Source organism: Jaculus jaculus, chromosome 4, assembly GCF_020740685.1.
Source record: "Jaculus jaculus isolate mJacJac1 chromosome 4, mJacJac1.mat.Y.cur, whole genome shotgun sequence".
Taxonomy (NCBI): domain Eukaryota; kingdom Metazoa; phylum Chordata; class Mammalia; order Rodentia; family Dipodidae; genus Jaculus; species Jaculus jaculus.
In genome coordinates this window covers 69,059,345-69,076,160 of record NC_059105.1, presented here as the reverse complement: position 1 = coordinate 69,076,160, position 16,816 = coordinate 69,059,345, and the positions used below count along the sequence as shown (strand labels likewise).

Sequence of the window (16,816 nt, the reverse complement as noted above, 5' to 3'; positions counted from 1 at the left end):
GGCCCTGCCATGCCCCCTCTGTCCCTCAATTAAATGAAAATAAATAAGCAAATTGAAGAGAATAACCTTGAAACTTAAAAATGTTTAGAATACTTTTTTTAGACAAGGTCTCTGACAGATGTTTGGGTCTGAGATAGAGGCTCTGAGACCAATGTGGGTTTCATGGGCTCTCAGCGAAGCAGCACTTTAGCTTTAAGTAGGGAGGAGAGGAGGAGAGAGATTGTAGCAATGGAAAAATAAGAGAAAGCTAGCTTCTTTTAAGGCAGTTTCAGTTAGAAATTGAGGCCCAGAGAGAACCAGGAGATACCACCCCACATGCCAACCCTACTTGGCAAGAATGGGGTTCATACCAGGTATAGTGGTGCACGCCTTTAATCCCAGCACACAGGAAGCAGAGGCAGGAAGATCGCTGTGAGTTCAAGGCCACCCTGAAACTATGTAGTGAATTCCAGGTCAGCCTGGGACAGAGTGAGACCTTAGCCTGAAAAAGAAAAAACAACAAAAGAAGAGAATGGAACTGTGTCTGATCAAACTCATCTACAAGACTCATCTGCAACTGGCTACAGCGCCCCCTGCTGCCCACAGTCTAGCATACTACCTAGCTGGAAGGGCTCCGGGGTCCACCCTCCAAATCTACAAACTAAGCCGGGCGTGGTGGCGCACGCCTTTAATCCCAGCACTCAGGAGGCAGAGGTAGGAGGATTGCCATGAGTTCAAGGCCACCCTGAGATGACAGAGTTAATTCCAGGTCAGCCTGGACCAGGAGTGAGTCCCTACCTCAAAAAACCAAAAATAAAATAAAATAAAATAAAATAAATAAATCTACAAACCAATTGGTCTTCCACTTATGTACCTGAATCAGATGAGAGAATACATTTTCTATGCAATAAAGGCTATGGCTTTCTTGTCCCTCTCTCTGCCTGCCTCTCCTTGCTCAGGCTGTAAGGATACACATTAGTCATGAGCCCAGCCTGGGGAGAAAGCATAGTACTTCTTCTTGGTCCAGATGAGCTTTTCCACTTGCCTCTGCTTTATAGTTTGTGGTAACTTCTCACTGTTATCACATGTGTGATTTTCCACTGATCCACTGGCTTATGTCCTTTACACTCCAGATCTGCCCGGGGATTCCTTCACAAACTCCAGGCCCTCTACCTGTGTAACTTCTCAAACTCAGTGTAAACATGGGTACAGCTCTCTCTACTACTTATTTGTCATCTAACCTTCAAATAATAGGATATAAAGTAAATCTTAACAAATATAGGAAAATTGTGATAATTTCTTATATTCTATCTGACCACAATGTAATAAAACTAGAAATCAATAAATAGCAAGAGAAACTACAGATCATGCACAAACTCATAGAGACTAAACAATTCAATGACAAGTGATCCTTTGAAGAATACAAGAAGAAAATTCAAAAAAAGAAAAAGAAAAACCCTAGGGGCTGGAGAGATGGCTTAGCGATTAAGTGCTTGCCTGTGAAGCCTAAGGACCCCAGTTTGAGGATTGATTCCCCAGGACCCATGTTAGCCAGATGCACAAGGGGGCGCATGTGTCTGGAGTTTGTTTGCAGTGGCTGGAGGCCCTGGCGCACCCATTCTCTGTCTCTCTCTCTCTCTCTCCCTCTTTCTCTCTCTCTCTCTGTCACTCTCAAATAAATAAATAAAAATGAACAAAAAATTTTAAAAAACCCTAGAATCAACTGAAAATGAAAACACAACATATCAAAATCTATAGGATGCAATGAAAGCAGTCTTGAGAGTAAAGCTCATAGCTCCAAATGTCTATAAACTAAGATCATAGAGATTGTAAATAAATAACTTAGGGCCTTGAAAAAAAAAACCAAGAAGCAACAAAACCCTAAATTAGTAAACAAAAGGAAAGAAGAACAGGGCAGAAACTAATGAAATAGAAACAAAAAATACAAAGAATCGGGCTGGAGAGATGGCTTAGCCGTTAAGCGCTTGCCTGTGAAGCCTAAGGACCCTGGTTGGAGGCTCGGTTCCCCAGGTCCCACGTTAGCCAGATGCACAAGGGGGCGCACGCGTCTGGAGTTTGTTTGCAGTGGCTGGAAGCCCTGGCTCGCCCATTCTCTCTCTCTCTCCCTCTATCTGTCTTTCTCTGTCTGTCACTCTCAAATAAATAAAAAATGAACAAAAAATATTAAAAAAAATACAAAGAATCAATGAAACAAAAAATTAGATTTTTGAAAAGTTAAACAAAGCCAGGTGTGGTGGCTTATGCCTTTAATCCCAGCACTAGGGGCGCTGAGGTAGAAGGATTACTATGAGTTCAAGGCAACCCTAAGACTACATAGTGAATTTCAGTTCAGCCTGGTCTAGAGTGAGGCCCTACCTGGAAAAAAAATATATAAAACTAAATGAGACCAACAAACTCTCAGCCAAAGAAACCAAGAAAAACAGGGAGGAAAGACCTAAATCAATAAGATTAGAGATGGAAAGGGAAACATTACAACAGATACCAGTGAAATTCAGAATTAACAAAAAGTCATTAATTATTTGAGTGAGAGAAGAAAGAAAGAGGCGGGGGGGGGGGGAGAGGGAGAGGGAGAATGGGTGCACCAGGGCCTCTAGCCACTGCAAATGAATTCCAGATGCATGCTCCACCTAGTGCATTTGGTTTTACATGAGTACTAAGGAATCAAACCTGGGTCCTCAGGCTTTGTAGGCAAGTGTCTTAACCACTGAGCAATCGCTCCAGCCCAAATTCAGAAAAATCTTTAGGACATATCTTAAAAACTTGTACTTCACTAAATTGGAGAATCTAAAAGTAATGATGAATTTCTAGATACATATAACGTATTAAAATTAAGCCAAGATGAGATAAACAGTTTAAACAGATCTATAACAGACAACAAAATTGAAGTAGATTACTGTAATAAAATATCTCCCAGCTAAAACAGTTTAGGCCCAAATAGACTCACTGCTGGCTTCCACCAGATCTTCAAACTAACACTCCACTATTCAAATGACTCCCTAAAATAGAAAAGGAGAGGTGAGAATGAAAGACCCCAAGAGGGAGACTCTCACTCAAGTCTCGGGATAGCATGCACCCAAAGACACACGGGAGACCAAACTTGCTGCAAAAGCATGAGGCTTTGTTCGGGAAGACCAGAGCTCTGGGGCCGACACGTATCTCACGCAGGAGACAGAGGAATCGACCCCGAGCCTTATTGGGTGTTTCTTTTTGTAGGGTTTTTAGCAAGGGCGGGGAGGGGGGGTTTCACAAGGGTATTTGCAAAGCTTACAACTTTACTGGTACAGTTATGTCAACATATCTTATTTTTGCATAACCAGAGTTTAAGTCCTTGGTCAGGCTATTTTGGGAAACTATTCTCTCATTCTGGTTTTTCTCGAAACTGTATTTTTTTAAAAATTTTATTTTATTTATTTATTTGAGAGCGATAGACACAGAAAGACAGATAGAGGGAGAGAGAGAGAATGGGCGCGCCAGGGCTTCCAGCCTCTGCAAACGAACTCCAGACGCGTGCGCCCCCTTGTGCATCTGGCTAACGTGAGACCTGGGGAACCGAGCCTTGAACCGGGGTCCTTAGGCTTCACAGGCAAGCGCTTAACCGCTAAGTCATCTCTTCAGCCCCTCGAAACTGTATTTTTGTCTCTCTTCTTCCCAGGACATAGAGTTCAGGTTGACCCAACCCATATCTTGGGCCACCTGCAGCCTATCTTTGGTTTACTTTTTCCTGGCATATACAGTTCAGGTTGACCCCTAGCTGTTTTGTAGCAACCAACTGTTTCTTCACAAAGTTTACTTTAAAATTTTCCATCCTGCCTTTCAAGAGCAACAGCTTAGTTGGTAAAATGTTTGCTGTGCAAGTGGGGAGATCTGATTTTGGAGCTCAGTACCCATTTAAAAGCTGGACACGGTAGCACGTACTGTAAGCCCGCTACTGGGGAGGCAGGGACAGGCGGATCCCTAGGGCTTGCTGGCAACTTAGTCTAGCTGAATCAATGCCCCTCAGGCTTAGTGATAAATGCTAGTTTAAAAAAATAAAGAGAGGGGCTGGAAAGATGGCTTAGCGGTTAAGGTGTTTGCCTGCAAAGCCAAAGGACCTCGGTTTGACTCCCCAGCACCCACGGAAGCCAGATGCACAAGGGGGCGCGTGCCTCTGGAGTTCGTCTGAAGTGGCTGGAGGCCCTAGTGTGCCCATTCTCTCTCTCTCTCTCAAATAAATAAAAATAGATAAATAAATAAATAAATCTTAAAAAAAATAAAGTGTAGTGAGACAAAAGCCCAAAGGCAAACTCTGGCCACCACACATGTGCATGCCTGTGTTCATACACACAAGTGTAAGTACACATACCACACACATACAAAAATGGAAAATAAATTAATTAATGCTACTAAATCCTGTTTTAAAAATTCAGGTAATTCTTTTCTTTTTAAAATATTTTTTATAATAAAATTCACATTTTTTTTTTTGAGGTAGGGTCTCATTCTGGCCCAGGCTGACCTGGAATTCACCACATAGTCACAGGGTGGCCTTGAACTCATGGCGATCCTCCTACCTCTGCCTCCCGAGTGCTGGGATTAAAGGTGTACACCACCATGCCCGGCCCACTTTTTTTTTTTTTTAATTAATTTACTTATTTGAGAGAGCCAGAGAGGGAAAGAGGTAGACACAGAGAGAGAATGGGCCTCCAGACACTGCAAATGAACTCCAGACACATGCACCACCTTGTGCATCTATCTGGCTTACATGGGTCCTGAGGAATCGAACCGAGGTCCTTTGGTTTTGCAAGCAAACGCCTTCACCGTGAAGCCATCCCTCCAGCCCCCAAAATATTTTTATTTGTTTATTTGCGAGCAGAAAGAGAGGAGAGAGAGAAAGAGGAGAGAGAGAGAAAGAGGAAGAGAGAGAGAGAATGGGCACACCAGGGCCTCCAGCCACTACAAATGAACTCTAGATGCATGTGTCACTGTGCATTTGGTTTTATGTGGGTAGTGGGGAATTGAAATTGGGTCATTAGGCTTTTCAGGCAAATGCCTTAGCTACGGAGGCATCTCTTCAGTCCCTACCAAACCCAAGTCATCAGAAAACACTGGTTTGGGGCCTGAAAGATTGCCCAGTGATTAAGGCACTTGCCTGTAAAGCCTAATGACCCATTTTCAATTCCCTAGTACTCAAGTAAAACCAGATGCACAAGTGACACATGCATCTGGTGTTCGTTTGCAGTGGTTGTGAGGCCTGGGCACACCCATTCTCTCTCTCTTGGCTTACAGATAAATAAGAAAAAAAAATCAAAAAGAAAATACTGGGTTTTTAGATTTTTTTATTTTTTGAGGTAGGGTCTCACTCTAGCCCAGGCTGACCTGGAATTCACTCTGTATTTCAGAGTGGCCTCTAACTCACCGTAATCCTTCTACCTCTGCCTCCCAAGTGCTGGAATTAAAGGCATGCACCACCACGCCTGCCTCCTAGATTTTTAAAAAATCATTTTATTACTTGTTTATTAGATATAGAGGGACAGAAGGAGAGAGAGAGAATAGGCATGCCAGAGCCTCTAGCCACTGCAAACGAACTCCAGATGCATGTGTCATGATGTGCATCTGGTTAACATGGGACCTGGAGAATCGAACCTGGGTCCTTAGGCTTCATAAGCATGCACCTTAATCACTAAGCCCTTTCTCCAGCACCCCCTACCACCACCAAACGAAAATCACTGGTTTTGAGGGCCTTCCTGGTTGTCTCCTGCTGACACATTCTCTGATTCAATATCACTTACACACAAGGAATTGTACTTGCTTATCTGAAACTAATAACTGACTGACGAGAAACTCATTTGGTCTGCGATTGAAAGTGCAACAAAACAGGTTGGGCAGTATTTGCTAAGTCTTGCCAGGTCTGGAGAGGTCTCAGGGTTGGGGTGCTGTCTGACACCCCCTGTCTGCACTGCATTCTGTTCTCAGCACCCACTCCCACCTGCCTCTCTGTGAATGGAGTAGGTCACATGACCTGGGCAGCTGCGCCACCCCAAGATGTTGAATAGACCAAGGCAGAGAGATGTATCCCTAACCAAATCTCCCTGCTGGCTGGGGGAAGGGTCGGGTAGAGTTGGTAGTTTGGCTGGAGTGCTTTTGTGTCCAGTGCTGAGCCCAGATGCAGGTGTCCCTGCTGACGGGAAACAGGGGCCGCCAGGGCAAGGATCAGGAAGTGCGTGCAGTTGGTGGAATGCTGCCTAGGTGTCTGCCCAGCCTGTCTGGCCAGCCCTTTACTCTTGTGCAAGCCCGGCCTGCAGCAGTACTTCAGATGTCAGGAGGTTCGTGCTTTGTTATGGCTTGAGTGTGAATATGCTCTTCCATTTGCTCCTCAGCTGGGTGATGACGTTTTGGGTTGTTGTGGAACCCTTAGCAGGTGGGTCCAAGCTGGAGAAAGTAGGTCACTGCGGGAGGATGCTGAGCATTCTAACCCATTCTCTCCCTGTCCCAGGCTGTCTGATGGCTGTCTGTCACCTGTGACGGGACCAGCTGCCTTGTACTCCTGTTCCCATGTGCAGGAGCTAGCTTTGCTACTGTGCCTTCTCTGCTACGATGGAGTGTATGTACTCCCTGAACCACGAGCCAACATAAGTCTCCCCTCCTTTAAGTTACCTGTATCATGTATTTTGTCACACTGATGAGAATAGAAATGCAGCCCCCCCGCAGGAAAGAACCATGACTCGCATCGTGGCAAAGTTATTCCTTTGTTAATTAATTCTCTTTCAGCAATTCTGATGGCTTCAAGGGAGGCTTGGGCCAGCCTTCAATTCCTCTCCACCCCTGGGTGATCTCCAATTTTCCAAAAGATCACTCGTATGCTACTGCCCGGGAGCAGCTGTATCTGGCTGGACTTGAATAATTCTCTTTTGTTTTTAGGATCATTAGTTATCTTGGATATGTGGCAAATGATACTGGTTCCTCACCTAGGATAGCACTATAAAGCGCGTCTAAAAGACAATCAAGTGAAAAAGCAAGTCATTTAAAAGTATTTAGAACAAACTAATAGCACAGCTGATGTGCGGATATGGACAGTGTGGTGAACACGCAGTGAGAAACACTGGATGAGAGGAGAGGGTGCGGCTCCTCAGCACCTTAGGGCAGCATGTAGAAGCCAGAGTTCCTCATCCAGATGACCTGCTGGAACTGTGCCAGCCAGGGTGGACTTTACCTGGATCTCAAGATGCTGCCTACAGGCTCTTTGGGAAGTAAGGCTCCTGTTTGTTTGTTTTTTTTGGGGGGGGTTATAGCTTTTATATTGATTACTTTTCTCATTGCGATGACAAAAGCAGCCAAAGGAAGTGTTTATGTTGGCGTGTAGTGTGATGGTCCAGCTCATCTTGGTGGAGGTGGCATGGTGGCAAGAGGGTGAGGTGGCTGGTTACATTCTGTCTGGAGTCAGAAAGCAGAGAGAGATGAATGCTGGAGCCTGGCTTGCTTGCTCTGCTTTTTTCTTTCTGCTTTTGTGTGTGTAGAGCATGCATGGTGTAGTGTGTATGTGTGTGTGGAGTAAGTGTGGTATAGTATGTACTGTGTGTGTAATGTGTGTGTGTGTGTGGATACAGTATGGTATAGTGTATAATGTATGTGTAGAGTGTGTGTGGTGTACTGTGTGTGTGTATAGAGTGTGTGGTGTAGTGTGTAATGTGTGTGTCCCTGTGAGTGTCCATGCAGAGGCCAGAAGTGGGTGAGTCCTCTCAGTCCACACGAGAAGGGTTACAGATATGTGTGACCACATTCAACTGGGTTTTTTTTTTTGTTTGTTTGTTTTGAGGTAGGTTCTCATGTTAGCCCAGGATGGCATCAAACTCACTCTAGTCCCAGGCTAGCCTTGAACTCACAGCAATCCTCCTACCTCTGCCTTCTGAGTCCTGGGATTAAAGGTGTGGGCCAATATGCCCGGCTCACAATCAACATTTTTATGTGATTTCTGGGGAATTCAATGTATCCTTAGCACACAGAGCGCTGTCATTAAGCACTGTAGCTCTGGCCAGGGCTGTGGTGGGATTTGCACGTGAGAACTTTGCTATGTGGTTAGGCCCCACTGGCGAGACTCAAGCTGATTAGCACTGGGTGCCGTTCACAGATTGGCACCTTTGACTGTATACAGTGGGTGGGACTGTGTTTCTAGTGACCATCAGGGGACACTGGTCAGTTTATCTGTAAATGGACATTTCTCAGCTACTTTCCCTGGAAGCAGCCATCTCTCACCACCTAGCAAGACAGCTGCTTGGATGTGGCCAGCACCTTCCTTCCTCTTGCAGTGCCTGGATATATTCTACAATTGTGCTTGCAGGATGTCGGAGTTATTTCTCTACTCCCTTTCCTATTACCATTTCTTAAGGATGCATGTAATTTTTCCCCCTTAATCTATAAGAGCAGGGCTAGAGAGATGACATAGTGGTTAAAGTGCTTGCCTGTGAAGCCTAAGGACCCAGTTTTGATTCCACAGAACCCATGTAACCTGTGAAGCCTAAGGACCCAGTTTTGATTCCACAGAACCCATGTAAGCCAGATGCACCAAGTGGCACATGCATCTGGAGTTCATTTGCAGTGGCTAGAGGCCCTGGAACACCCATTCTCTCTCTCTCAATAAATAAAGAAAAATTAAAAAATGTTAAAATACAAGAGCAGGGCTCGAGAGATGGTTTAGCAGTTAAAGTGCTTGCCTGCAAAACCTAAGGACCCAGGTTTGAGTCTCCAGATCCCACATAAGCCAGATGCACAAAGTGACACAGCATGCAAGGATGCACACGTGCACAAGGTGGCACATGTGTCTGGAGTGTGATTGCAGTGGCTGGAGGCCCTGGCAGGCCAATTCTCTCTCTCTCTCTCTCTCTCTCTCTCTCTCTCTCTCATAAAAAAGAAAGGCCAGGCTATTGGGCTTGCCTCAAAAAAAAAAAAAAAAAGTCACACAATTAGTTAAGAAACAAAACATTTTTTTCCCCCAAACCCCACTGCCTTTAATCCTGTGATCCATTGCACACAACAAAATTTCTCCTCAACAGGAAACATCTGTATGGATTATTTCACTACAACTCTATGATGCTTGGACTTGACTCACTCCCAGACCCTACGGACACCTGGGAGATTATAGAGACCATTGGTAAAGGCACCTATGGCAAGGTCTACAAGGTGTCCAACAAGAGAGATGGGAGCCTGGCAGCGGTGAAGATTCTGGACCCTGTCAGTGTAAGCAGTGGTAGTAGTAAGTTATAACCGTGGTCTGGTGTTTCATAGGCAGGGGGCCTTTCACTTTGTTTCACGATTTTAGGAAGAGTGCTCTGAAAGCTGGTGTGACGTCTCAGAATGAGTCATGAGTTGTCATTCCTATGAAAGGACAGACTTTGCTTGGAGTGGAAACTTTCCTTGACTTTGGTTTCTTGTCTGCTTTTACTGCTTCTTTGGATTTAGCCCTTGAGCTTTTCAAAATTGTTCTCTTGGAAAGAGTACTATATTTCACTCTCTGGTCTCTCTGTAACTTATAAAGTGAACCAAACTCATGATATTTAATCATCTGAGGCTGACATTTTATTTCAGAGCACTGAGATGGCAATGCTTTGTGCTGGGAAGTTGTATGAATTGTATGTGACCTACCCTGTGTTGGGTCTTTTCAACCCACTGCTCCTTAACTACTTTGAAAATTCAGACACTTTTTGATTGAAAAGATATGTATAGTAACATGATTAAGGGGAAAAAATATTAAAAACACTTTTTTTTTTTTTTACACAGTGATCAGAAAGTTCAAGTTGGGATCAGAAATGTGCATTGTTAAATAATTTTGAAGTTATAAAAATAATGACATTAAAAATACCTAGCAGGGCTGGAGGGATGGCTTAGTGGTTAAGACATTTGCCTGCAAAGCTGAAGGACCCAGGTTCAATTCCCCAGGACCCATGTAAGCCAGATGCACAAGGTGGAGCATGCATCTGGACTTTGTTTACAGTGGCTGAAGGCCCTGGCATGCCCTTTCTTTCTATCTGCCTCTCTCCATCTCTCAAATAAAATAATAAGTTAAAAAAAAAAAAAAACAACTAGCAAAGCCAAGGGTGGTGATACCTATAACCTTAGCACTTGGGAAGCAGAGGCAAGAGAATGTGGAATTGGAAGTCAGCCAGGGCTACACAGCAAGTGTGAGGCTAGCCTGGGCTATAATATAGTAGGAACTCCATTTTTTAAGAACACAAAACCATAATAAATGCACTTTATATATTGATTACTTGAGCATGATGTCTGTACCTTTTCTTATACTGTAGTCTTAATCTACCATGGTTTTTTGTTTGTTTGTTTGTTTTTTACTCTGTTTAGGACATGGATGAAGAAATTGAGGCAGAATACAACATTTTGCAGTTTCTTCCTAATCATCCCAATGTCGTAAAGTTTTATGGGATGTTTTACAAAGCTGATCACTGTGTGGGAGGACAGCTGTGGCTGGTCCTGGAGGTAAGAGGCTCCTGTTGGGAAACCATGGACTGAAATGGAATGCTGGGGGCAAGCAGATGTTTGGTTGCCCCAAAAGGGTTTTTAGGTACACAAGGAGCAGATCCCCCTTTGTGATTACAGATCCCTTACCAGATGTGGAATGTTCTGCAGTCAAGAAGCTAGGCGTGTGCAGGAAACAGTCCTGTTTCGCAACTTCATCTTTTCCTTTCCTACAGGATGAATACAGGAATCCAATTGGAACAGGCTATTGTATATGTAACTGGGAACACTTCACAGAACTCATGTTCCAACTTATTTCCAAATTGTGCTAGGCCTAGAGGGTACTTGGCTTGCCACATTTGGGTCTGCCTGTGGATGTCAGTCCCTGGCTAGTTAGGATGGGGCTTCCCGCAGACTGACTGAAGGTTGCATACGGAAGGCTTCTTGGGGAGTTCTTGGGAGAGGTCAGGCTTGGAAGGAAGTGAGGATGGCACGTCAGGCGAAGGAGACATCAAACGGCAGCACAGTTGTAGCCCAGGCCTCAGTCAGTCTTCCGGAGAAATGGAGAAGCCGAGTTGTCCTCAGCTATACCTCTTCCTCCATCAGTCACTGGCTGCATACGGTCCTAAGAGGGCAGGCCCCAGGGGAGGCGGTTTCCTGTAGTGGCTGGTACTTTTGCGAGGGATGCCTGGGAAGAAGGGGTCAGTAGACTTTCCCAGCAGCATCTGCTCAGAGACACCATGGTCGCCATGGTGGGCCCATTTTCTCACCTTTATTTCATGGTAATGAGTGTCACCTGGGTCTAAATGAATCACTTCCCCCAACCTACACTCCCTATGGTACTGAAATAACAATATGGTCGGGCCAGCTGCCCCGTTCTCACAGGGTAAACCCTGCGCCAGACTGCCCTGCTAAGTCAGCTCATGCCCCTCTGCCTGGGTGTAGGGTGTGATCAAGGACACATATGGACAGGTTAAGAAGGCAGCCCCAAACCAACCTGGTGCCTATGTCCCTGGCTTCCTGGCTCTGCCAAGCTTGAGCATTCAACAATAGTGCAGGAATACCATGGCAACTGTGGGTGGGGAAAGTTCAAGAGAGAGAATCTGCCAGGAGACAGGTATCAGCTGCCTTCCCCATGATAGGAAGATATGAGAGGTTTTGGATTTAGAGAACCAGACTTTTTCTTTTAGTTGGCAGATTAAGTCATATGCATGTTCTCATATTGTCATCTTAAATCTCATTAACTTCCGACTTTCACCCAACCCCAAGAATACTAGGATTTTATTTTGTTACATTGCTGCTTTTGGGGGATTGTTTCTGGTGGCTTTGACAGTATTAAAAAATATTTTATTTGCTGGGGGTGGTGGCTCACGCCTTTAATCCCAGCACTCGGGAGGCAGAGGTAGGAGGATTGCCATGAGATTGAGGCCACCCTCAGACTACATAGTGAATTCCAGGTAAGCCTGGGCTAGAGTGAGACCCTACCTCAAAAACACAAAACAAAACAAACAAACAAAAACCAAAAATATTTTATTTATTTGAGAGAGAGAAAGACAGATAGAAAAAGGGCGTGCCAGGGCCTCCAGGCGCTGCTGGCAAACTCCAGATGCATGCGTCCCCTCACCACGCGCCCTCCTCCTCCTCGCCCCGGACTCTCCTCACCACACGCCCTCCTCCTCCTCTCCACGCGCCCTCCTCCTCCTCTCCACGCGCCCTCCTCCTCCTCACCACGCGCCCTCCTCCTCCTCGCCACGCGCCCTCCTCCTCCTCTCCACGCGCCCTCCTCCTCCTCGCCACGCGCCCTCCTCCTCCTCTCCACGCGCCCTCCTCCTCCTCGCCACGCGCCCTCCTCCTCCTCGCCACGCGCCCTCCTCCTCCTCTCCACGCGCCCTCCTCCTCCTCACCACGCGCCCTCCTCCTCCTCGCCACGCGCCCTCCTCCTCCTCGCCACGCGCCCTCCTCCTCCTCTCCACGCGCCCTCCTCCTCCTCTCCACGCGCCCTCCTCCTCCTCGCCACGGACTCTCCTCATCACGCGCCCTCCTCCTCCTGTCCACGCGCCCTCCTCCTCCTCACCACACGCTCTCCTCCTCCTCTCCACGCGCCCTCCTCCTCCTCGCCACGCGCCCTCCTCCTCCTCACCACGCGCCCTCCTCCTCCTCACCACGCGCCCTCCTCCTCCTCGCCACGCGCCTCCTCCTCCTCGCCACGCGCCCTCCTCCTCCTCTCCACGCGCCCTCCTCCTCCTCTCCACGCGCCCTCCTCCTCCTCACCACGCGCCCTCCTCCTCCTCGCCACGCGCCCTCCTCCTCCTCGCCACGCGCCCTCCTCCTCCTCGCCACGCGCCCTCGCCATGCTGCTCTACTGCGAGCTTTAAGGTGTGTGAACTCATGTTGTCTTTGCACCTTCCTTGCTGAAATCCATGAACAAGCCAGTTAAGAGCTATTCCACAAAACAACTTGGAAGGGTTGAAAAATGTTATTAATAACCTCCTCAAGTCACCACAACCCTGGAACCAAAAGCAAATAAAAATGTCACTTCTGAGACTCATTACTAATTTGTTAGCAGAAAGCAAACAAAAATCTCTTTCATAACAGTCACCTACTATATTAGAGAGGCATGGAGAGAAAGCACTGTGTATTATGTGTGGGACAATGTAAATATGTTCTAAATGAATATTTTAAAAATCTGAGTCCTGTTTGCTCTCACATAATAAACTAGAATGAGTAACCAAACCCTTAAGAAAAGCACAATACTCAGAAACAATATCCAATATGTGCTAAAGTGTGGACTGCATTTCTTTCTTTCTTTTTTAGAACAAAACCTTGACAGGTAGAAGCTATTTCAACGCGAGTCAAATGTTCAACTTTAAAAACACATGGTTCAAAGTATTATAAGGAAAGCTGAAAATAAAAAAAAAAATCAAAGTAAAAGAAAACTTAGCTTTTAAGTCAAATAAAGGAATTAGATTTTGTGCTGAAGTGGTGGCTTAGCAGTTAAGGCACTTGCCTGCAAAACCTAAGGACCCACATAAGCCAGATGCACAAGGTGGTGCACATGTCTGAAGTCTGTTTGCAGAGCCTGGAGGGCCTGATGTGCCCATTCTCCCTCTCTCTCTCCCCTATTTTTCTCTCTCTCACAAATAAACAAATAAAAACATATTTTTAAATGAGCTTTTATGGGATAGGAAGATAGCAGTTGATAAAGTGCTTGCCTTGAAATCATGAGAACCTGAGTTTGCTCTTCAGAACCCATATAAAAAAGGTAAGTCATGCCGGCATAGGCTTGTCATCCCCAAGCTGGGGAGGCAGAGACAGTGTAGCCTATTTGGTGAGCTGCAAGACCGTAGAAGACCTTATCTCAAACACTCAAGGCTGTCATCTGGCCTTCACATGCACATGAAGACATGCACACACATATGCACACACATATGATCATAGACAAATGCACCTTGACACACACAGGAGACTTAGAGTTTAAAAATAAATCATTCCAGGTCTAGAGACTCAGTGGCTAAGGCACTTGCCTGCAAAGCCTAATGATTGATTCTTCAATACTCATGTAAAGCTAGATGCACAAAGTGGCACATGCATGTGTAGCTAGTTTGCAGTGCCTGGAGACCCTTGGTGTGCCCATTCTCTTGGTCTCTCTCTGTGTGTGTGTCTGTCTGTCTGTCTCTCTGCTTGCAAATAAATAAAATAAAAAATTAAAAAATATATTCTTCCTCCCTGCCCAGAAATTGAAGTGTAAGTTCAGTATCTAGAAGGTAGAGCCAAATCCAGACTGACAAAGAAAGGGGTGGGGAAGGAAGACAGAGCAGAGCCTTGTTTAGCTTTAGCTCAGGTTCTAGAAAGTCCAGTTCAGGGAAGCATATCACTGGAAGTGCTGTGCACCTCTCCGTTTGCATCCAACATTGTTGCATTAATTAAATTTCCCTGGTGATCGGGAGCAAGACCCTGTTGGGTAATCAGGGCCGGTAGAGTGGCATTAACCAGAGATAGCCAGAAGGTCCTAGAGTATTGAATACTGGCTGACATAGGAGGTTCTAGAAAGTCTAGAATGCAGCCAAGGAGTGGTAGGGTCAGATGAAGGACAGCGCACTTGTGACAGGAGGAGAAGGGAAGAGTTTTAAAATGCAGAATGACACCCTATATACAGGTCCTATTTGTGTTCAGCAAAAGAAAACTCAGAAACAGCCAGGTGTGAAAGATTCTGAGCTGGAGGCTGCACTCGACAGTGTCCTGGTGGGCTGAGATGGGAGGAGGGAGTCTCAAGCCCACCTAGCTTCAGGGTGTGAGCATCTCCGTTTGAACTGGAACTGTAGGATTTCAACTGTAGGTTTTCATGTGTCTAGTTGCAACCTAGCAACTTGATCTACTACTCAATAACATAAGCATGATCTGTCCCAACACAAGAGGTAAAATGTGTTGTTTTGGACTTGCTGAGAGGCGTCAGTGTCTAATATGATGGTTCTTATGCCAGCATTAATAATATTTTTAATATTTTTATTTGTGTGTGAGAGAGAGGGGGGAGGGCCTCCAGGCACTGCAAATGAACTCCAGACACATGCACTACCATGTGCATCTGGCTAACATGGATTCTGGAGAATTGAACCTGGGTCCTTAGGCTTCACAGGCAAGCACCTTAACCACTAAACCATCTCTCCATCCCCACCATCTAATAATTTTGACTCTAATGTTGACTTTGTGATCTAAAACCTCCTATCCTTGCCAGACCTTGACAGTCAGTCTGTTGAACCAAAGGGCACTGCAAAGAAGTTTCTCTTAATTCTGTCATCTAACTAGGCGAAATTAACATACTGGCACAGAAGACGCTTAACAGGGGAGCTTAAGCCAGAACAAAGGTCCTTTTCTTAATAATGTGGCAGGAAGTTGATGGCTTATTGAACAAGGAACATTTTATTGCTTGAAATTACAGCCATCCTAACACTGTGATTGAATCTATATTCAATGATGTTTTGGAGATACATACATACATACATACATATATATACATATATATATATATATATATATATATATAAATTTCATTATACATATATATATATATATATGTATAATGAAATTTACTTTTCTATTATTTTTTTTTGATTTGGAGCAAAAATTAAATTTTAGAAGCATCCAGCTGCCATGTTTCCTGAATGCTGAGGGGTTAGGGAGAACAGTGGGGAGGGAGACACAGATACACCTCTGTATTTGAATCTGAAGGCTGGCAGAGCTGGTGGGAAGAAAGGGCTGATGTGCCAACCCTCTGGGCTGGGCCAGGAGGCTTTGCTTCCCTTCTAACAACTCTAAAGGGATGATTTTATTTTGTGCATTTAAAAGTAATTTCTTGTTATACTTTTAAAAGGTTCAGCCCATTTCACTGAACATTTACCCAGTTAGACAATTGTCAGTGTATAGCTGTATTATTATTATTGTAATCTCCAAGTGCCCAAAGTCTTTTTCTATAACCCACAGGCTGCCCTTTTCAAACCTTGCTATTGGGCTTATCGACTTCACAGGAAAGCTCCCTTTAAAGGTATCTGAGCAACTTAATTATATGTTTCTGTGGATTCTAGGGAGTCAGACAGCACTTAAGCTCTGACATTTAGTGAACAAAAGGCACTAGCTGAGTAAGATCCCTTTGTTTCTTTTCTACATCCACAGCTGAGTTTTGATCGGCTGACAAATAGCTGCTATTAATGTGTCCATATGTTCTGGAGTTATGAAGAAAGTTTACAAGTTGGTTCCCTGTATAGACTATTGCAGAAGAGGCCCTGTTGCAAGCTTGGCTACACTCAGTAGAGAAGGAGAGTTCATAAAAGACCTCAGGGGAAATTTGCAGCCTTACAAGAGCTGGGATTCTCACCAAGTATTGAGTTAAAGTTTACTTTCGGTAGACCTTCAGTAGGAGAAAGCATGTACCTCTCTGAGATGGGAGGCCAGCTGGGGGATGGTCCTGATGGGGGCACTGTCATTTACTTTACATTTCTGTCACTGTCTTTGCTCTAGAGGAGCCAAGGAATTTTTTTAAAATTTTTATTAGCATTTTCCATGGTTATAAAAAAAATTCCATGGTAATTCCCTCCCTCCTCCCCCTCACACTTTCCCCTTTGAAATTCCATTCTCCATCATATTACCTCCCCATCTCAATCATTGTACTTACACATATATATACAATATCAACCTATTAAGTACCGTCCTCCCTTCCTTTCTCTTCCCTTTATGTCTCCTTTTTAACTTACTGGCCTCTGCTACTAAGTATTTTCCTTCTCATGCAGCAGGCCATTCATCTGTAGCTAGGATCCACATATGAGGGAGAACATGTGGCACTGAGCCAAGGAATTTATGAGTATTTCCTTGAGTCTCATAATGTCTG

General features: G+C 45.0%; 1 protein-coding gene across 3 annotated transcripts in view; it reads left to right on the top strand.

The window, feature by feature from the left end:
* Window positions 1–16,816, top strand: part of Myo3b (myosin IIIB) — a 470,798-nt gene that overhangs the window by 18,475 nt on the left and 435,507 nt on the right. For 2 of the 3 annotated variants that reach the window (XM_045147623.1, XM_045147621.1), the window contains exons 2-4: window positions 6,895–7,223; window positions 9,024–9,207; window positions 10,324–10,458. In XM_045147623.1, coding sequence (XP_045003558.1) covers window positions 9,058–9,207; window positions 10,324–10,458 — 285 coding nt within the window. In that variant the 5' untranslated portion in view covers window positions 6,895–7,223; window positions 9,024–9,057. The remainder of the gene's footprint in view (window positions 1–6,894; window positions 7,224–9,023; window positions 9,208–10,323; window positions 10,459–16,816) is intronic. The other variant, XM_045147622.1, reaches the window with a different exon arrangement.